This window comes from Leucopleurus acutus (assembly GCF_964270905.1).
Source record: "Leucopleurus acutus genome assembly, chromosome: 17".
NCBI lineage: Eukaryota > Metazoa > Chordata > Mammalia > Artiodactyla > Delphinidae > Leucopleurus > Leucopleurus acutus.
In genome coordinates, this window is record NC_139159.1 from 22,316,232 (window position 1) to 22,338,805 (window position 22,574).

The 22,574-nt window shown below is 37.4% G+C and overlaps 1 protein-coding gene across 1 annotated transcript in view; it reads right to left on the reverse strand.

The window, feature by feature from the left end:
* The window catches only part of IL7 (interleukin 7), a gene marked incomplete at its 3' end in the record, with an annotated part of 54,455 nt that extends 33,308 nt beyond the window's left edge, over positions 1-21,147 (reverse strand). The window contains exons 1-2 of the mRNA XM_082859147.1: positions 21,039-21,147; positions 11,421-11,554 (exon numbers count right to left, since the gene is read on the reverse strand). Of these exons, the coding sequence (XP_082715273.1) occupies positions 11,421-11,554; positions 21,039-21,048 (144 nt within the window). The 5' untranslated portion in view covers positions 21,049-21,147. The remainder of the gene's footprint in view (positions 1-11,420; positions 11,555-21,038) is intronic.
* Positions 21,148-22,574: the final 1,427 nt, after the last annotated feature.

Sequence of the window (22,574 nt, forward strand, 5' to 3'; positions counted from 1 at the left end):
TCATGTCCCACAATGTTCATTGCAACTCTATTTACAATAGCCAGGACATAGAAGCGACCTAAGTGTCCATTGACAGATGAATAGATAAAGAAGATGTGGTACATATATACAAGGGAATATTAGCCATAAAAAGAAACTAATTTGAGTTATTTGTAGTGAGGTGGATGGACCTGGCGTCTGTCATACAGAGTGAAGTAAGTCAGAAAGAGTAAAACAAACACCATATGCTAACACATATATATGGAATGTAAAAAAAAAAAAAAAAAGGTTTTGAAGAACCTAGGGGTAGGACAGGAATAAAGATGCAGACATAGAGAATGGACTTGAGAACATGGGGAGGGGGAAGGGTAAGCTGAGACAAAATGAGAGAGTAACACTGACATATATACACTACCAAATTTAAAATAGATAGCTAATGGGAAGCAGCTGCATAGCACAGGGACATCAGCTTAGTGCTTTGTGACCGCCTAGAAGGGTGGGATAGGGAGGGTGGTAGGGAGAAGCGAGAGGGAGGGGATATGGGGATATATGTATACATGTAGTTGATTCACTTTGTTATACAGAAGAAACTGACACACCATTGTAAAGCAATTATACTTCAATAAAGATGTTAAATAAATAGAATAGTTCCAAGAATTTCCAATATCATAAAAAGAAAAAAGTCATTAATAGAATGAAAAGACTTACCTCTTAAAAGGTTACTTTTCCTGTTAGATTGTAACTGATTCAGTCATGCTGCTAAATTATATACACAGGAAATTTGGTTTATCTTCTAGCATAATTTGATTAATAGAGAACTAATTTAGTCTTTATTTAGTCAATTTAAATCTTTTCTCAGTTAATTACGGTTATTTAAACATAATATACTTAGACATATTTCTAAAGTAATATGCAACTAGAATTTGATCATTTATTTTCTTAGCTGCCTCTGTTAACATACCAATCAAATGCAAGATCAACAGATATTAGGGGAGAGAGACTTTAAAGAATTAAAAAGTTTTTGAAAAGGAGAGAGAAAGAGTATTAGATTTGATTTTGGAAAGATAACTCAAGTGCCAGTAAAGAGGACAGATGCACTCAGGTGACAGGGAGATCAGCTGGGGCTTACTGAAGGGTATAGAAGTGGTTCCAGTGAAATTTTATGATTGCCTGAACTAAGACTAAGCTAGTGGAAGTCAACAGAGTGAATGACTTATACAGATGTTAAGGAAATATACTACTCTGTAGGATTTGGTGATGGATGAGATGAAGGAGCAAATGTATTAAGAGGGAGTCCAGGCTTTGATGACTAAATAATTGGGCAAATGTTGCTCCCTAAGACAGAGAATGTAGAAGGAGGAACAGGCTAAAAGTGATGATAATCAGTCTTCCATTGTGCCACATACCTCTGGGTAGAGATTTCTAATTGGTATTTGACTTGAATGGTTTTAAAGTTCACAAAAGAGGTATAGACTTGAGGGTATTTGAGAGCTATCTATGGAATTTAAATCTGTGAGGGCCCCTGGAATAGAGACAGAGACAGAATTAAAGATATTAGAAATGATAAAAACCAATTATAAACTATTAATCATTAGATTTTATAATTTAAAGGGCAGCCCTTTATATGCCTGCAATTAGACTGAGTCATTCCCAGAAAGTATTTGGCCATATTTATCAGTCTTTATTATTTTTACCAGACTCTGTTTTGGTGGCTAAGAATTACATCATTCAATCATATGAGTCATATTTAGGCAAAACGATTTTTATGGATAAAATAATGTTGTATAACATCTAAAACTAGCTCATATTGGATATCAGAAAAGTACTTGACATTTGATTCATAACAAATTTCTAAACAAACAGATGTTCAACAAAAAGAGACTTCTTAGCCTATTTGAAACAAGTTCTGGATTTCCATCAAATTATGGTGTCAATTTATAATTCATAAGTTATTTATTATACGTTATCACAATTCATATTATTATTTACATGAAAAACTACAATGTGCATCGTATTGTGCTGAGCATTCTGTGGGATACAAAGATGAATCAGATGTAAACTGTCCTTAAGATACTTATAGACTTGTACGGGGAACTAAGACACAGACTTAGGTAAGTATACAAGGAGTATAGAGTTAAGAATCACAGACAATTTTAAAATGAAATTAAGAGAACAATCCTATTTGCAATAGCATCAGAGCCACATAAAATATTTAGGAATAAATTTAACAAAATAAGTTCAAAGCTTACAGTCTGGAAACTACAAAACATTGTTGAAAGAAATTAAAGAAGATCTAAATAAATGGGAAAACATCCTATATTCATGGATAAGAAGCATTGTTATGCATTGTTAAAAAGGCAATACCCATCAAATTGATCTATATGGGCAACAAAATCCTTATCAGAATCCCAGCTGACTACTTCTGAGAAATTAAAGAGATGATTCTAAAAGTCTTATGGAATTGCAAGGGACTGAAACAGCCAAAACAATCTTGAAAAGAACAAACCAGAAGGTTTCACACTTTCTGCTTTCAAAATTTAATCCAAAGCAATGGTAATAAAACTCTGGTAGTGGCACAGGATAAATATGTATATGAATGGAATAGAATTGAAGAGTCTAGAAATAAACCCATACATCTACAGTTAACTGATTGATTTTTGACAAGGTGCTAGGACTAATCAATGGGGAAAAGAATAGTCTTTTCTTCTACAAATATGGTTTATTTGTTGCTTTATAAGATAATTATTTTTGAATAAATTTCACTCCAGTCCTTGATTATATATCTTTTGGCAACAGATAGCTTATTATTAATTATTATTATTATTAACTTAGAGGCATAATGTTTGACACAGAGCATTCCACATAGTAGAAGATTGATAAATATTTATAAAAGGAGGAAAATAATCAATTTAAGGCCAGTAATGAAGGAAGGGAGGAAGAGGAAGAAGAAAATAAAACATGATTTCTTTTCCCTGTCTCAAAAAATTTGAGCACTATGATAGACCCCAGAGATAATTCAATTTTCACATTTCATAGGGAATTTAAAAGTACTAAAGAGGTTAAATGAGCTATCCAAGATCACAGTGCTTGCTAATAACAAAGCTAGTAACAAATTAGGTCTTCTGATCCTTCACTCAGTGTCCTTTATACTGCACTGCAATGCTATTTCACTGAAAAGAAATCTAATCAAGGCTATCAATGAAAATATATTTTTCCATGCTGCAAAAGATTGCTTTATTTATCCTTAAAATAGATGTTTAATCATGGATTCTAAAATAAAATGGATAACTTTAAAATAATGGCTAATTGAATTTATTGTGTAGCTTTTCTTACTGTGGTTGAGCTAAATACTGAAAAAAACAAAGAAGCCTCATAGCAGCTGATACCTGCAGAGTGTAATATATAGCTTTGCAGATTTGATGCAATAGAATTTAGGTATCAGATTAAAATCAGGTTACTATCCTAAATTTTCCTTTAACTTTATGAATTTTTTCCATACGCATCAAGGACATACGTGAAGTTATCCAGTGGAATTCCCAGATCGCCAAAATTCCTCAAAAATAGGAGCCTCTGGGAGTAGGGCCCAGAAATTTGTGTTTTAACAAGGCTTTCAGTTCATCTGAAAGATGCTAAAGTTATGAATCACTGCCTTAGTCTACAACCATCAATGATTTACACCTAAATCACTGAAGTTGTTTCCCACTGTCTCCTTGCTTTCCATCCTAACACACAAATTATCTACATGGTTGCCAGAAAACAGTTATAAGATAAAAATCTGATGATGTTATTTCATTCTTCACTCATTCATCAAATATTTATTGAGACTTCTAACCCTTCAGGGTACAGCAGTGAACACAAAGAACAAAGATTTCTATTCTTGTGGTGGTTATATTCAATGCCTTTTATTCCCCTCCAAATTCCTCAGTGATTTCCTAGTGCTTAGATAAAAAATTCAAACTCCTTTGTATAATAGGCCCAGCACTCAGTGGTCCAGGCTTCCTCTGAGGATTTGGTTCTCTTCTTGTATCTTATAACCCAACCACACCATGCAGTTGCTTTCTTACCTACATTCATTTGCAAGGTGATCTATCCCCTTCCCGGGGGAGACCCCCAACCCTGTTCTGCTCCATTTTGCAAAACCTACATGCATTTTAAGATTCAAGAATTATTTGTGACCAAAATTCACAAGAAGAAATAGATGATCTGAATAGGCCTATATCTGTTGAAGAAATTGAATCAGTAATTAATAACCTTCCAAAACAGAAAGCACCAGGTCCAGATGGGTTCACTGGTGAATTCTAACAAATATTTAAGAAAGAAATTAGACCAAATTTCTACAATCTCTTTCAGAGCATAGAAGTAGAGGGAACACTTTCTAACTCACTCTATGAGGCTACCATTACTTTAATAGCAAAATGAGATGAAGACATGACAAGAAAAGAAAACTACAGGCCAATATCTCTCATCAACATAGATGTAAAAATCCTCAATAAAATATTAGCATATCCAATCCAGTAAAATACAAAAAAGAATTATACACCAAAACCAAGGGGGATTTATTCCCAGCATGCAAGGCTGATTCAACATTGGAAAAATCAATTAATTTAATCCACCACATCAACATATATATTTTTTAAAATCACATGATCTTATCGTTTGATGCAGGAAAAGCATTTGACAAAACCTAACATCCATTCATGAAAAAAACTCTCAACAAACTAGGAAAATAGGGAACTTCCTCACCTTGATAAAGACTATGCAAAAAAAACTACAGCTAATGTCTTACTTAATGGTGAGGAACTCGAAGTTTTCCCACTAAGATCAGGTAGAAAGCAAGGATTTCCCCTCACACCACTCCTTTTCAAAACTGTACTGGAAGTCCTTGTTAATGCAATAAGTCAAGGAAATAAAAGGTATACAGATTGGCAAAGGAGGCATAAAGCTGGAAAAGGCAAAACAATGAGACAATATAAAGATCAGTGGTTGCCAGAGGTTGGGGAGAATGGAAAGATAAATAGGCAGAGCATAAAAGGACTTTTAGAGAAGTGAAAATACTCTGTATGATAATACAATACAATGACAGATATATGCCATTATACTTTCTCCAAATCCATAGAATGTACAATACAAGAGTGAACCCTAAGGGAAAACTGTGGACTTTGGGTGATTATGATAAGTCAATGTAGGTGCATCCTTCATAAAAAATGTACTTCATAAAAAAGCGAGTGATGTTGATAATAGGGGTGGCTATGTATGCATGGGAGCATGGGTACATAAGAAATATGTACCGTTCTCTCAATTTTGTTGTAAACCTAAAACTGCTCTAAAAAGTTGTCTTTGAAAATAAGTCAAGACAAAAAAAATTCATGTGTTCTATGAAGTCTTGACTGACCTCCTCCCTAAAGAGGGAAATGGCAGCTCCCATTTTGATGCCTACATTGTGCCCTATTTTATATGTAAATCTATTTTATAGATGTGACTACATAAAATAAAATCTGTATATCAAAAAAAAACAAGATAAAAAGTAAATGATAAACTGGAAAATGTTTTCATCAAATATGACAGTCATAAAGTTATCATACTTAATATATAATGAGCTCTCACCAAGTGATGGGAATATCAATAAAAGCCAATAGGAGAATGGCAAAGGATCTTGAGGGGTATAAGGGAGAAGATATCCTTAAGCTGGTCTCCGCTTTGTCCACTGTTATTGCCTCTGTCCTTGCCACTGACTCGGCCATGATTACAGGTGTGTGGAGTTATGTGGTATAATTATTGCACAGAGGAATGGCATCACCAGAGTTTTGTACTGCATTTAAATTCTAAAGCTTTTAAACAACAGAATCCCTAAGTAGAATAAATATCAACAATTGATTTAATATAAGTGATGAGGAACCATAAGAGCCAAAACAATCTTAAAACAAACATAGTTGGAAGACTCACACTTCCAATTTTAAAACTAACTACTGAGCTACAGTGATCAAGACTGTGTGGTACTGACAAAAGGATGGGTATATAGACAATGGAATCTAATTGGAAATCTAAAAATATACTCATACATTTTGGTACAATTGATTTTCAATAAAGGCGCCAAGACAATTCAATGGGGGGAAATAGTCTGTTCAACAAAAGGTGCAGGAACAACTGGAAAAGAATGAACTTGGACCCCTATCTCATATCACGTACAAAGATTAACTAAAAATAGATCAAAGACCTAAATATGAACTAAAGCTATAAAACTCTTAGAAAAAATGTAAGTGTAAATCTTTGTGACCTTGGAATAGGCAATAGTTTCTTAAATATGACACCAAAAGCATTACCAAAAAAAGGAAGAATAAATAAATTGGACTTTATCAAAATCAACTTTTGTGCTTTAGAGGACACCATAAAGAAAGTGAAAAGAAACACAGAGAATAGGAAAAAATATTTGCAAATTGTACATCTGATAAAGGTCTAGTATCCAGAATACATAAAAAGCTCTCACAACCAAACAATAAAAAGACGACCCAATTTAAAAGTGAGCAATGTATTTGAAAAAAAAAAATCTTCAAAGAAGATACACAAATGGCCAGTAAGAATGGTCAATATTGAAAAGATGCTTGACATCATCAGTCATCAGGGAAATGTAAATCAAAGGAAAAGTGAGATACCACTTCACACCCACTAGGATGACTAGAGTAAAAAAGTCAGACAACAAGTTTTGGTGAGGATACGGGGGAATTGGAACCCTCCTCATACACTGATGGTGTGAGTGTAAAATGGTACAGTCACTTTGGAAATAGTTTGACATTTCCTCAAAAGTTAAAAATAGAGTTACCATATGACCCAGCAATTCCACTTGTAGGTGTATATCAAAGAATATTCCACAAAAACTTGTACAACTAACATTTGAAGAAGCATTACTTGTAATAACTAAAGAGTGGAAACAACTTATCCATTCAACAGATGAATGGATAAACAGAAATGTGGTATATACATTCAACAGATTATTGATCTATAAGAAGAAATGAGGTACTGATTCATGCTATAATATGGGTGAATCTTGAAAACATTACGCTCAGTGAAAGAAGTCCAGTACAAAAGGCTGTGTATGGTATGATTCCATTTGTATGAATCACCTAGAAAAAGCAGATCCATAGAAACAGAAAGTAGATTAGTAGCTACCAGGGTCTGCTAATGAGGAATGGAAAGCTAGAGCAAATGGTTTTATCACTCTTTGAGGTGATGCAAATGTTCTGGAAGTAGATAATGATGATGATTGCACAGCTTGTGAATACACTAAAAGCCACTAAATTGTACACTTTAGAGAGTACATTGAATTTTATCTCAATGCAAAATAAACACAGAAAACATAAACGATGGATACATGTTAAAAAAAAAACAGTCAATGTCACTAGCAGTCAAAGAAATGTAAATCAAAACAGAACGTTATTTTCTTACTACCCTGGCAGATATTATCAAAAATAAAAATGCTGACAAAAATGATGATCTCATATATTGTTGTAAGAACTGTAAACTGATGGGTCCTTTCTGGAAAATAATTTGGTAATATGTATTAAGAAGCTTAAAGTGCTGATTCTATTGAACTTAGTCATCCCAGTTCTAGGAATCTGAATTCCTTATTTAGTAGACCATATAGAAGAAGGACCTTTGTTATTTATTATGAACCTCCCATTCCCTCTGAGCTAGGTGGAAAAATGAGTCTCACTCTTACCCTGGGCCCTATTTGGACTCTATGTAATAGTTCCCATCATTCCTATTTTCTTACTTCTACAACTCAATTCTACCTTATTGACCTGCTCTGGATGATTTTAACAGTATTCAGAATAGCTGTGCAGCCCCCCGTCACCTTTCCCTACAATTCAACTGGTTCAGTCACCATCTAGTGTCCCTGATACTCTTCTTTCATTATGTTCTCATCATAACTATCTTGTGTTTTCCCTCAAAAAACAAAAAAAGAAACAAACAAAAAAACCAGGGCTATTATCTGCTTTGCCTCATAATAATGAGGGCTTTTTCTGGAACCGGATTGCTTGGGTTTGAATTCAAGCCTTGCCACTTGCCAGCTATGTGGTCCAGGTCTCAGTTTTCTCATTACCTGGAATTATCGTAAGAATTATATAATTATTACATGGAAAGTAGTCAGAGCAGTTCTGGCACATAGTAAACCCTAAATTTGTGTTAGTTGTTATTATTATTATCACCTCATAGAGATATTATGGAGCTCAAATAAAATAATGTGTATGAAACTGTTTTTTAATGCACTGCTATTATCATTTTGTATTATAGTGACATGTGTATACTTTATCCTCATAAATTATAGAAGAGCAAGGACTATCTTATTTTTAATGGCTCACATTGCACATAGTAAATGCTCAAAATTTGCATTGTAATTCAATGTTACTTTTATGATCAAATCACTATTGACTTTTGGTTGTCTAAATACCATCACATCAAGACCACTGACAATCTTGTTATAACATATATCCACTTGTGTCTTCCACTATGTCAGCAGTCTTTTCAAAGCGGAGTCCACAATGAACAATCCACTGCAAGCATGGGAGGAAAATTTTTAGGAACTCTATCTACATTTTTTCCTCATCTTTTGTAAATTTTCATTATTTGGTATTTATCATTACTAATGTGTGCAAAATTACTATGAAAATGCTATGACATATAAATAAATGCTAATGTATATTGGAAGTGCAGGCTCAAGATAGTTTTACTAAAGGGTGTACCGTCTAAAAAGTCTGGAGATCAGCACACTATCCCACAATATGGTTTCTCTCCTAGGATCAAGCTGATCTATTCAACTCCTCCTAGAACACAGTTTATATCTCTTTGTTTCCAAATCTGACTCACAACCAGTCTGTCTGAAATGAGAGTATGACAGCCACTCCTTTTCAAGCTGCAACTTGCATTCTTCACACCAAGACTTAACCATCACCAAACGAAAGCTTCTTAAAAGAAGGGTCTGTATCTGGTCCACTTTTGTGTCTACTGCCACACCTCCACCACCCCACCACAAAAAAAGGGGTTTCCATAATAACTGGCACATAATAGGCTCCACATAAATGTTTGCTGAATGAATAAACTGGCAGAGAGATTGTTATTGGAAGGCAGGAGAGCGTGCTGGTTAACAGCAGAGGCTCAGATCCTGGCTCTGCCACTTAACTGGGTGGCCCTGGGTCTCAGATTTTTCCTCTGTGAAATGAAGGTAATAAGAGTAAGTAACAAGTAAAAAACATTATCTTAACTCAAAATGATTAATTTAGTAGCATAATTTAATGCAAAAAATGCCCCAATTAATGAAATATAAAATGGGGCAATTACCACGTAGTGAGCACTTTTTTTTTTTGTCAGTGGACAAAATCAGCATTTCTCTGTGTTACAGTGTTCAATACGTATCATCTTGAGTTTTCCATATCCCTCCAAGAGGTATAACACTGAATTTCCCAAGGTGTCATGCCACTTCTCTATGAGTATGCGGAAAAGACAGTAGAGTGGAGGAGGGGAAAGGGAAAGGTTAGACAATTTCCTCCCATCTTATGAACATCTGAGATGGTTTTCCTTTGTCATTTGGGGTTTCAAGTACTGGTCACTGTTAAAACAACACATCCCATTATTTTAATACAGCTCTTAAACTGTAAAAAAATTAATTTTGGTAGATGACTTATTTGTCTATGTTGAAAACCCCAAAAAACCAATAACAACAACAACAACACCTCCTGGAACTAGAAAGCAATTATAGAAAGGTTTCAGGATACAAGGTTAATATACAAAAGTCAATTGCTGTCCTATATACCTGCAATAAATAACTGGAATTTGAAATTCAAAACAGAACACCGTTTACAAAAGTACCAAAAATACAAAATACTTAGATATAACTCTAACAAAATACTAACAAGATCAACACAAGGAAAAGTGCAAACTTCTGATGAAAGAAATTTAAAAATTAAATAAATAGAAAGATTTCCATGATCATGGTTAGTAAGATTCAATATTGTTAAGATAGATAAGATGTGAGTTCAGATACCTCACCAAAGAAGATATATAGATGGCAATAGTATATGAAAAGATGTTCAACATCATATGACATTAGGGAATTGCCAATTAAGACTACAATTAGGTATCAAGACACACCTATTAGAATGGCTAGAACTTAAAACACTGACAACACCAAATGTCAGGAGTTCTCATTCATTGCTGGTGAGAATGCAAAATGGTACACTTTGGAAGACAGTATGGCAGTTTAATACAAAGCTAAACGTAGTCTTACCATATGATCCAGCAATCATTCTCCTAGGAATTTATCCAAATGAGTTGAAAATGTCCACACAAAACCCTGCACATGAATGTTTATAGAAACTTTATTCGTGACTGCCAAAAATTAGGAGCCACCAAGACATATCCTTTAATCAGTGAATGGATAAACAAACTGTAGTACATCCATTCAATGGAATTTTATTTAAAAATAAAAAGGAATGAGGCATTGAGCCACAAAAAGTCATGGAAGAACCTTAGATACACGTTGCTAAGTGAAAGAATCCAGTCTAAAAAAGCTACATACTGCATGACTCCAACTATATGACATTGTAGAAAGGCTAACCACAGAGACCATAACAGATCAGTGGTTGCCATGGGTTCAGAGGCAGGGAGGGAGGGAGGAATCAGTGGAGCACAGGTAAGTTTTAAGGGCAGTGAAACTATTCTGTATTATACTGTAATGGTGGATCCACAACCTGATGCATTTGTCAAAACCCATAGAACTGTGCAGCACAAAAAGTAAACCCTAATGTCAACTACGGAATGTAGTTAATAACAATGTATCAATATTGGTTCATCAATTGTAACTAATGTAGCACACAAATGCCAGATGTTAATAATAGGGGAAATTGTGTAGAGGGAAACTGGGTATATGGGAATTCTCTACTTTCTCCTCAACTTTTCTGTAAACCTAAAACTACTCTAAAGAATAATAGCTATTATTTTAAAAGTCCATAGTAAGTAAAAAAATAACAGCAAATTATATATATATACACATATGTATAAAAATACCTAAGGATATTCATGTACACACTTTCAGATAAAATAGAATAACTATACAACTTTTTCACGATAATTTTTAAACATTATATTCCGGTATTTTCCTTCTCCTAATATAATATGTTTTTACAGGGACCATCAATGGGAGGTGAGGAAATGCAGATAATTATGCTAAGTTATGTTCAGAAAAATTTTGGTAGTGAAAGACAGCTGTGGGAGTCTGAGGTCTAGGAAAGAATTCTTTTTACAGAATATAATAATGCCAACTTAAAAAGAAATATTGTTAGCAGCCTATTTCAAGGAATATAAATAAATATTAGAACATAAAACTGCATACCAACAGTATATTTCAAATTTTCCCAGTGAGTTAAAACGTGAGGAAAACAAACACATACCAAATCATTGATGTTGACCATTAGAACATTCTGATAGGCTCCGCCGTCTTTACCTTCAATATCACAATCAGATGATGCTACTGGCAACAGAACAAGGATCAGGGGAGGAATTCCAAAGATATACCTAAAAGAAACTAAATTCAACAATAAGTAAGAATAAGCTAAATGTCATAAGTCATATTATATCATTTGATGGTGGTATTTCAATTGGCCTGACCACTTATTTCTAATAATTTTTAAAATGTATCTTGGTTTTACATAGTGTAGGAAGAACTCTAAAGTTCAATATTATGTAACTACCAAAGAAAGACAATATTTTAGAGTCTAGGTTTCTTTCAGTTTTTATTCAGATAAAACTCTTTGGGAATATGCAGAACAAGTGTGAAGACAGCAAAATCTCTTTGCCTCATCAACAGAAAAACAGGTAAACTACAGGTTAACAATTATACATTTTTGAAATTTTGTGATCTAAGGCACGTGATTGTATATTTATGTAAAACTTGATGGTTGTTCAAGTGTCCAGCTGCTTCCTGGAAACAACATTGCAGGAAGTTTATCTGCATGGTACTGCACGGTGATTATATTCTTTCTTTTTAATGATGGATCCTAGAAGGCTTACCCTCCTCAGAACTGTGCCAAAGTTGATATTTATATTATGAGACTCCTTATCTTTTCAGTATCTTCTTTTTCTAAATGCCCAGAGACCGACATTCTCTTCAAACACAGCCCTGTTTAGCTTCTTGACATGTTAGGAAAACCCAATAAATAAATTCATACCCTGTAAACTAATGATTTATATCTATTTTTAAATAAGTCTTCTCATTTAGGGGCAACTGTTAATCAAAAGGAATGAAATTATAAATGGTATCATTTTGGGCAGTAGTAATACACTGCTAGAAAGCCAGTGATTCCCTGAGGCATTAAAATCTGGTTTTATAGGGACTGATTTTATTTCTTCATAAGCCTGCTGGAGTGTCTTGTTTGCATCTTTCTGTAAACCATCAAGTATTGTTGACAATATATTTCCTGCGATTTTCCCCAGTGAACTTTAACTGTTCTTGTTGAGTGCAAGATATTTCACATGTATGCCTTCTCCTGATTAAGATTACAAACAATACTCCTTGGAATCCAAGGAACTAATATTGTGAAAACAACCTAAAGACTGTCAAATATATCATAAATTTCCCATAACATTCTCATCTATTACATCATTCCCTGTCATATAAAAATTAGTAGCTCTCCCCAGTAAGTTATGTGCCATTAGTGACCTATATTTTTACAATAGAGAATGTAGGCTGGGCAGCAGATAGGGGAACAAACATGAATCCTACATCTAATCTTAATATGTCACTGACACCTAACAAGGTAAGAGAAACAAGATGAGATGTGGAGTCTATTCATAGCTCTGCCACTAAATTTCTATATGCATGATGAGCAAGAATTCGCTTTGGAGATTAATAATGATGATGAGGCTAGTTACCTTTAATTGAGTACCTGTCATGTACCAAGCACTGTTCAGTGCCTTATACTTACTATCTAAGGAGCAAAAGGGTCCTACCTGCTAGTTAATCTTTTTATAAAACATAAATAGTAAGGTGCCAGGTCTGGATTCTAACCTGAGCTGGTTACTTCACCAGGATTTGATCAGAAATGCCCATTATCTTCTGATAACATGTCATCACTTTGGTCTTCTGAATGAAAACCACTTCCATGTACTATTATACAGCCCTACCTCTCTTTCTTCTACCACAGTCCCTTCATCCTGAAGATTCTCAAACAGTGATCAATTGCTAATTATTTACTGAGTCCTAGCTTTGTATAGATTGCACAGAGCCAAACTTTTTACTTTCTCTGTCATCTTACAGATGTCCAGCAGGGATACTTTGCGAGAAGTAGATGGTAAGGAAAATTTATACAGCATATAACTTGAAATGAGCTTTAAAAGAAATATAACAAAATAATTAAATACTAGAATGCAAAAGAGGCATTTTTACTATTATACATAAACGTCATTTCAAAGGTCCACATTTTATGTTTTAATAAAGGAGGTGGTTTTATTTTCTATGAGCACTAGTTGTTGTGCCCTCTTCACTCCAAATTTCAGTAATTAGTGCTCCCAAAATTCACATCAACCCATTTACTCATTGGATGGCATTTTGTCAATGCTTTCAAATGATGGCTTAGTGGAAAATTCAGTCTTTTTTGAGTAACCAGTTTCTCAATTCTAAAACAATATTTGCCTTATCTGGAAAGCATGTCTTTGGTTGCCATCTTTGTTGTTAAATAGGCTAGCCCCAGATAGACTAGGGCAGTGCAATGTACAGAGGGAGACGCAGGGTTTTGTGTTGGTATGCCAATGAGTTGTGTGACTGACTGAAGGACAGAGCCTCATAAAAGCTTCACTTTAGACTAAATGATCTCTTAATGGGGCTTTCAACTCTCAAGCACCTTAATTCTAAGAATCTACCCAGCCATCCAAATACAATAACTCTTTAGATTTGAAATCGCCTGACCAACAATGTTGCAAACACACCCAGGGCTTCAAATCCACATCTCAGAGGTTCCCAGCTGTCTCATTAATGACTTACAGTTTGGTCTGCAATTGAAGTCTTTTCTCCACACCACATAGACAGTAACATATTAATATTGCCTAGTTTGAGCCCGCTTTTGACATTGTTGTCACAATAGAAAAGGACTCTGCTTTTATTTTTGTTTTAGATTATACATAGATACCCATTCCTTCCCTCCACCTTGAACTTTCCCTTAGGTTACAAAAAAGACAAACCATAAAGAATAATGCAAGGCAATCTTGGGCTTGTGGAATTTTCTTGAGATTTCCGGAAGGGATTGAAACTGGAGAATTTGTTTTCAGTAGGGAATTTGGTTAAACCAGAATGATGGCTGTCTAAAAAAAAATCTTGTTGGTTTTTAAATTAAGCCAAATAATACATTTAATCCTCAGATGCTTAAGTTATGGGGTGAAAGTGAACATGAACAAATTAGTTTCAACAGTCCTTCAAATCCAATCTTTCCTTAGTGTTTAAGACTGATCAGTGTTTATTGATTGTCTATTATAGACATTATATAGACCTATTTTCACTGGGATTTTAAAGAAATGGTCAAAAGACATTTAAGATGGAATTAAAGACGTTATCTGAATATATAAGACTTGGCTTTAATATGAACAATTGGTACAAGTGAGTAAAAAAGAAAAAGTTAATAAACAGTAGGCAATAACCATATGTTATATGAAAATCAGCTTTTTAAGATTACAAAAATGAATGTGATTATGCTCACATAAAGAATTCTAATACATTCCACAAACATATTAAGATTGGATTATAAATTCTATCCACAAGTCCCATGATAAACAACAGTTAAAGACATTTCTAAAGCCATCCTAGAATACTGCATACAATATTTCATTTAATCCCATAACCATTTCTTGAGGTAAGTACTACCAATCACTAACATTTTTGCTGATGGAGAATCTGGGACCCAAACATTTTTCCCCCATATAAAATATGTCTTGTAAGAGGCATGATTCAAATCCAAGAGTCTAGAAACTAAGCTGTTAGCCGCTGAGCTGCACTGCTTCCTATAAAAATAACTGCATGTGTGTAGTCAAGGGAAATGTACAAAAGTCCATCTTCCTCCAGATGAATCTCACTACAGCGTTTCCTTGGCCAATTCCTGAAACACGGCATCACGTACTCCTATTTCAGGAAAAAAGACACTGATTATTTGCTTTATTGCATTAGGTTATGTGTCAGAGATGAGGCCAGAAAAGCAATCTCACATCACATGTGTGACATCAACATGTAAGCTGGTCCTACAAAATAACATTTTCCATTTTTGTTTAAGGCATTGCAACACTGATGTGATACCCTGTGTAACCCTCCTTTATACTTGTTCAGGCTTTTTAATCTTTCTCAGTTCTCTGTTTTTATTGCTATTCCATTTTTGGGTCCTCAAATATGATTAAATTATCTAAACTAGATAGCACAATTGAGGACCACATAGTACGTCCTCAACTACTTCAACTCCCAAAAGAAGTGTCAAAGTAAAAGGATAAAAAGTAACCCACAATAGAATTAGAAATGAAAAATGAGAAGTAACAACTGACACTGCAGAAATACAAAAGATCATGAGAGATTACTACAAGCAACTCTATGCCAATAAAGTGGACAACCTGGAAGAAATGGACAAATTCTTAGAAATGCCCAAACTGCAAAGACTGAATCAGGAAGAAATAGAAAATATGAACAGACCAATCACAAGCACTGAAATTGAAACTGTGATTAAAAATCTTCCAACAAACAAAAGCCCAGGACCCAATGGCTTCACAGACCAATTCTATCAAACATTTAGAGAAGAGCTAACACCTATCCTTCTCAAACTCTTCCAAAACATAGCAGAGGGAGGAACACTCCCAAATTCCTTCTACAAGGCCACCATCACCTTGATACCAAAAGCAGACAAGGATGTCACAAGAAAGAAAACTACAGGCCAATATCACTGATGAACATAGATGCAAAAATCCTCAACAAAATACTAGCAAACAGGGGCTTCCCTGGTGGCGCAGTGGTTGAGAGTCCGCCTGCCAATGCAGGGGACACGGGTTCATGCCCCAGTCCGGGAAGATCCCACATGCTGCGGAGCGGCTGGGCCCGTGAGCCATGGCCGCTGAGCCTGCGCGTCCAGAGCCTGTGCTCCACAATGGGAGAGGCCGCAACAGTGAGAGGCCCGCGTACCGCAAAAAAAAAAAAACAAAAAAACTAGCAAACAGAATCCAACAGCACATTAAAAGGATCATACACCATGATCAAGTGGGGTTTATTCCAGGAATGCAAGGATTCTTCAATATATGCAAATCTATTAATGTGATAAACCATATTAACAAATTGAAGGAGAAAAACCATATGATCATCTCAATAGATGCAGAGAAAGTTTTTGACAAATTCAACACCCATTTACGATAAAAACTCTTCAGAAAGTAGGCATAGAGGGAACTTTTCTCAACATAATAAAGGCCATATATGACAAGCCCATAGCCCACATCATCCTCAATGGTGAAAAACTGAAAGCATTTCCACTAACATCAGGAACAAGACAAGGTTGCCCACTCTTATTCAACATAATTTTGGAAGTTTTAGCCACAGCAATCAGAGAAGAAAAGGAAATAAAAGGAATCCAAATTGGAAAAGAAGAAGTAAGGCTGTCACTGTTTGCAGATGACATGATACTATACATAGAGAATCCTAAAGATGCTACCAGAAAACTACTAGAGCTAATCAATGGATTTGGTAAAGTAGCAGGATACAAAATTAATGCACAGAAATCTCTGGCATTCCTATACACTAATGATGAAAAATGTGAAAGTGAAATCAAGAAAACACTCTCATTTACCATTGCAACAAAAAGAATAAAATATCTAGGAATAAACCTACCTAAGGAGACAAAAGACCTGTATGCAGAAAATTATAAGACACTGATGAAAGAAATTAAAGATGATACAAATAGATGGAGAGATATACCATGTTCTTGGATTGGAAGAATCAACATTGTGAAAATGACTCTACTGCCCAAAGCAATCTATAGATTCAATGCAATCCCTATCAAACTACCACTGGCATTTTTCACACAACTAGAACAAAAAATTTCACAATTTGTATGGAAACACAAAAGACCCCGAATAGCCAAAGCAATCTTGAGAATGAAAAACGGAGCTGGAGGAATCAGGCTCCCTGACTTCAGACTATACTACAAAGCTACAGTAATCAAGACAGTATGGTACTGGCACAAAAACAGAAATATAGATCAATGGAACAGGATAGAAAGCCCAGAGATAAACCCACGCACATATAGTCACCTTATCTTTGATAAAGGAGGTAGGAATGTACAGTGGAGAAAGGACAGCCTCTTCAATAAGTGGTGCTGGGAAAACTGGACAGGTACATGTAAAAGTATGAGATTAGATCACTCCCTAACACCATACACAAAAATAAGCTCAAAATGGATTAAAGACCTAAATGTAAGGCCAGAAACTATCAAACTCTTAGAGGAAAACATAGGCAGAACACTCTATGACATAAATCACAGCAAGATCCTTTTGACTCACCTCCTAGAGAAATGGAAATAAAAACAAAAATAAACAAATGGGACCTAATGAAACTTCAAAGCTTTTACACAGCAAAGGAAACCATAAACAAGACCAAAAGACAACCCTCAGAATGGGAGAAAATATTTGCAAATGAAGCAACTGACAAAGGATTAATCTCCAAAATTTACAAGCATCTCGTGCAGCTCAATAACAAAAAAGCAAACAATGCAATCCAAAAATGGGCAGAAGACCTAAATAGACATTTCTCTAAAGAAGATATACAGTCTGCCAACAACCACATGAAAGAATGCTCAACATCACTAATCATTAGAGAAATGCAAATCAAAACTACAATGAGATATCATCTCACACCAGTCAGAATGGCCATCATCAAAAAATCTAGAAACAATAAATGCTGGAGAGGGTGTGGAGAAAAGGGAACCCTCTTACACTGTTGGTGGGAATGTAAATTGATACAGCCACTGTGGAGAACAGTATGGAGGTTCCTTAAAAAGCTACAAATAGAACTACCATATGACCCAGCAATCCCACTACTGGGCATATACCCTGAGAAAACCATAATTCAAAAAGAGTCATGTACCAAAATGTTCATTGCAGCTCTATTTACAATAGCCCAGAGATGGAAACAACCTAAGTGTCCATCATTGGATGAATGGATAAAGAAGATGTGGCACATATATACAATGGAATATTACTCAGCCATAAAAAGAGACGAAATTGATCTATTTGTAATGAGGTGGATAGACCTAGAGTCTGTCATACAGAGTGAAGTAAGTCAGAAAGAGAGAGACAAATACCGTATGCTAACACATATATATGGAATTTAAAAAAAAATGTCATGAAAAACCTAGGGGTGAAACAGGAATAAAGACACAGACTTACTAGAGAATGGACTTGAGGCTATGGGGAGGGGGAAGGGTAAACGGTGACAAAGCGATAAAGAGGCATGGACATATATACACTACCAAACGTAAGGTAGATAGCTAGTGGGAAGCAGCCGCATAGCACAGGGAGATCAGCTCGGTGCTTTGTGACCGCCTGGAGGGGTGGGATAGGGAGGGTGGGAGGGAGGGAGACGCAAGCGGGAAGAGATATGGGAATATATGTATATATATAACTGATTCATTTTGTTGTGAAGCTGAAACTAACATACCATTGTAAAGCAATTATACTCCAATAAAGATGTTAAAAAAAATCTAGAAACAATAAATGCTGGAGAGAGTGTGGAGAAAAGGGAATACTCTTGCACTGCTGGTGGCAATGTGAATTGGTTCAGCCACTATGGAGAACAGTATGGAGGTTCCTTAAAAAACTACAAATAGAACTACCATATGACCCAGCAATCCCACTACTGGGCATATACCCTGAGAAAAACATACTTCAAAAAGAGTCATGTACCAAAATGTTCATTACAGCTCTAGTTACAATAGCCCGGAGATGGAAACAACCTAAGTGCCCATCATCAGATGAATGGATAAAGAAGATGTGGCACATATATACAATGGAATATTACTCAGCCATAAAAAGAAATGAAATTGAGCTATTTGTAATGAGGTGGATAGACATAGAGTCTGTCATACAGAGTGAAGTAAGTCAGAAAGAGAAAGACAAATACCGTATGCTAACACATATATATGGAATTTAAGAGAAAACAATGTCATGAAGAACCTAGGGGTAAGACAGGAATAAAGACACAGACCTACTGGAGAACGGACTTGAGGATATGGGGAGGGGGAAGGGTGAGCTGTGACAGGGCGAGAGAGAGGCATGGACATATATACACTAACAAACGTAAGGTAGATAGCTAGTGGGAAGCAGCCGCATGGCACAGGGATATTGGCTCGATGACCGCCTGGAGGGGTGGGATAGGGAGGGTAGGAGGGAGGGAGACGCAGGAGGGAAGAGATATGGGAACATATGTATATGTGTAACTGATTCACTTTGTTATAAAGCAGAAACTAAGACACCATTGTAAAGCAATTATACCCCATTAAAGATGTTAAAAAAAAAAAAAAAGGTAAGCCTATCCTTAACCTTCTAGTGAACTCTACTGGAAAAAAATCACTCATAATTATTATTATTAGGAGTTTAGAATTCTAATATTTTGGTTGCTGATAACTTATGATGCACGATTGGTATAGATATACTTCAGGAAATAGAGGTTCCTTGTTAGTAATGGGCACCTTAGCTTCCTTTTCTTGTTTTACCTCTCCACTCCAGATCAGAGGTGATGGAAAGATTAGATCTGGGAGTGGTCCAGAAAAAAGCAATTGCAGGAGATCCATGGGCATTGTAAGGAAAACAGGAATATACCTAATTTCTAATTCTATATTAAAGTTCTGGAGGACGCCCATTACAAATCTTCTATACGCTAAACCCGCTCCCCACCCCCCTTTACTTTGCTACTGATCAGGTACTTCTTGACTATGTCAATTTTTGATGCTTTAATACCTGTGAGTAGGGATAGGTCTCTTGATCTAACGGTGCCGCCAGGAAAGGGCACAGACCAGGCATCAAACACAAGAACAATCTGCTCCCCATTCTGGCACCCTGCCGCACCCGTCTCCTTTTGCTTAAGGAAGTATCTACTATAAAGAAGTAGAATTTCCCTCAGCAAATCCTCTCCACTCACATCTCTTTTCCCCCTTTTTTCTTCCCGTCAGCTTTTGGACCCGTTACCTTGGCCATATGGCTGCCAACGGGAATCCAGCTCTCCTCAACTCTGCCCTTGTCCATTTTAAGTCCGTATTTCGCACAGATAAAATAGACTAAATCTCGGCAAGGGTCTAGAATTTAGAATTATGCCTGTTAATCCTGCCTCCGTCCATGAGTACCCATATAGGAAAGAAACCAAAACCCGAAAGTGGCCTTGTGCCAGCCCGAGCACTTGGGTTCCCAGCAAAAGACACAAGGTACAGCCCCAGTTGGAAACTCCCAGCCTCAATGAGGAAAAACGGGGTTTTCCAGAGACCTGTCCCCTTGAGGTTTAAAAGCGTGTCCCGTGGGAGCTTCGCTTTCGCTTCTCTAAGGGGTTGGAGCTGCAAGAGCCCAGATCCTCGCCGATCCCGGGGCACCTGTGAGTACCGTGGCGCGACCAGGAGCCCGGGGAGGGTGGGTTGGGCGCCGGGTTGACAGCGGGCAGCGCTGGCGAGGGGAGACTGACTGAGAGCATTGGGATCTGGGCGCGGGCTGCCACCGCTGAGCGGCTCGGAGGCTGCAGCGCCCGGTCTCGGGACAGAGAGCAGGCGTCGGGGACTGCTTCTCCCACGCAGCCCGCCAGGCTCAGCAGCCCCAGGTGCAAGTGGTGATGGGCCAGAGTACTCGGGTGAGGCTGCCGGCTGCCCAAGGGCAGAGCAGCCAGGGCTCTCCGCAGATCCAAAGTGCAAGGCCGGGCTCTTCCCGGACGCGCCTGGGCGCGGGGCCCCGCAGCATGTCCCAGAGTACCCTGGCGTGCCGCGCGAGCGAATTTATGCGCCCGGGAGAGGAGCGCTTACCATGGAACATGGTCTGCGGGAGGCGGGCGTGGTCATGATGACCGCAACTGCAGCAGGAGCAAGCTCTCACCGCCCATAGTCACTCCCAGGACCCTGGTCTTCCGCGGAGTTGCCGGGAGTCCGTGCCGGCTAGGGCAGTCTCTGCAGCTGGTTCCTCCTACCCACGCCGCGCCTGCTGTTTCATCCATCCCAAGGGGGGCGTCACACACCACGGCCCGGCTCTGCGCTTTGCCTTTCCCATAACTTCCGTAGGATCAGCCGACAGTGTACTTTCAGTTTCTACTTTGCGCTTGGTCTGCAGGTTCGATCTCTGAGTTAATCACTGGGGCACCTTCACCTCCCCGCACACCTCCTTCTCCTGGTCACCTGCGTCCTCCCCTAGCGCTTCCTGTGCACCTGGACCAGGACCAGAGGAGGGCGCAGAGTCCCAAAGCACCGCAGAAGGAATGAGTTAGCCTGAATCGGGGCGATTCGAGGCAAAGACTTTCCAGATGACCTCTAAACCGCCTTGGCAAAGGCGGGCGACTAGGATCTAAAAGCATCGGTTGCTAATGTGTCCACAGAAGCCACAGATGTGTAGGGCGAAAACTGGGCTATTGCAAGCGGACGCCAGGGAGGAGGCGTCGCAGCTCTTGCCGCGGATGTGGTGGTGGACGACGCCAAGTCAGTCGTCTTGTTTAAAAAAAAAAAAAAAAAGGAAGTAAAGAATGATTAAGAGGGCCACGGGCCACGCCCTCAGCCTCTCTAACCTCTCTAGTCTCCTTCCTCTCTGTCTTTTGTACATGCACCTGCCCAGGTGAGACCTCAAAGAAAAATAACCCGGTGTGTCCACCTAATCTGGTAAGTGCTATCTTTGGACCTGATAATCAAAGCCCAAATTAGGTGGAGAAATTGGAGACTGACAATAGATGGTAACAATGACTGCTTCGTGTGCATTCATCTGAATTGGCTAATAAATCAACTTATCCATCTTGACTGTCTGTTACAGAAGGGTTATTTTTTTTTCTAGGTCTGAATTATTTAGGTATTTTCTGTTTTCATTTGATTTCTGATATTCTGCAGAAATCCTGCTTAAATGAAGGTGGGTAATGTAAAGTAATCACAGTGATAATAGTGTTATGGCTATCATTTATCTAGCGTTTCCTCTGTACTAGTATTGTGCTAAGTCTTTTATGTATGTCATCTCAAGCAAAATTTTCTGTGTGGTAGACAGTTTTGTTATCTGCGCTTCACAGACGTAGGAACTGAGACTTCCTTAAGTATCTGCCAGATTCACTCTGCTGGTTAGTAACAGGGTTGGGACACAAACCTACTGTAAACCAGCTCTAGAGTCCGCACTTGGACCCCTGTGTTAGAAGTCCTGTGAACAATGTAGACATTGATGCCAGGAGAGAGACAGGGTCACATATCATGTGAATGTGCCTTTGCCCCAGTATGGGGACCTCAGGGAAAATTTCTGGAGTTTGTGAATTCTGAATTGAGACCCGAGCAGGTCAATTAACTTGGCCATGTGAACATTCCAGATTCTGCTATAGT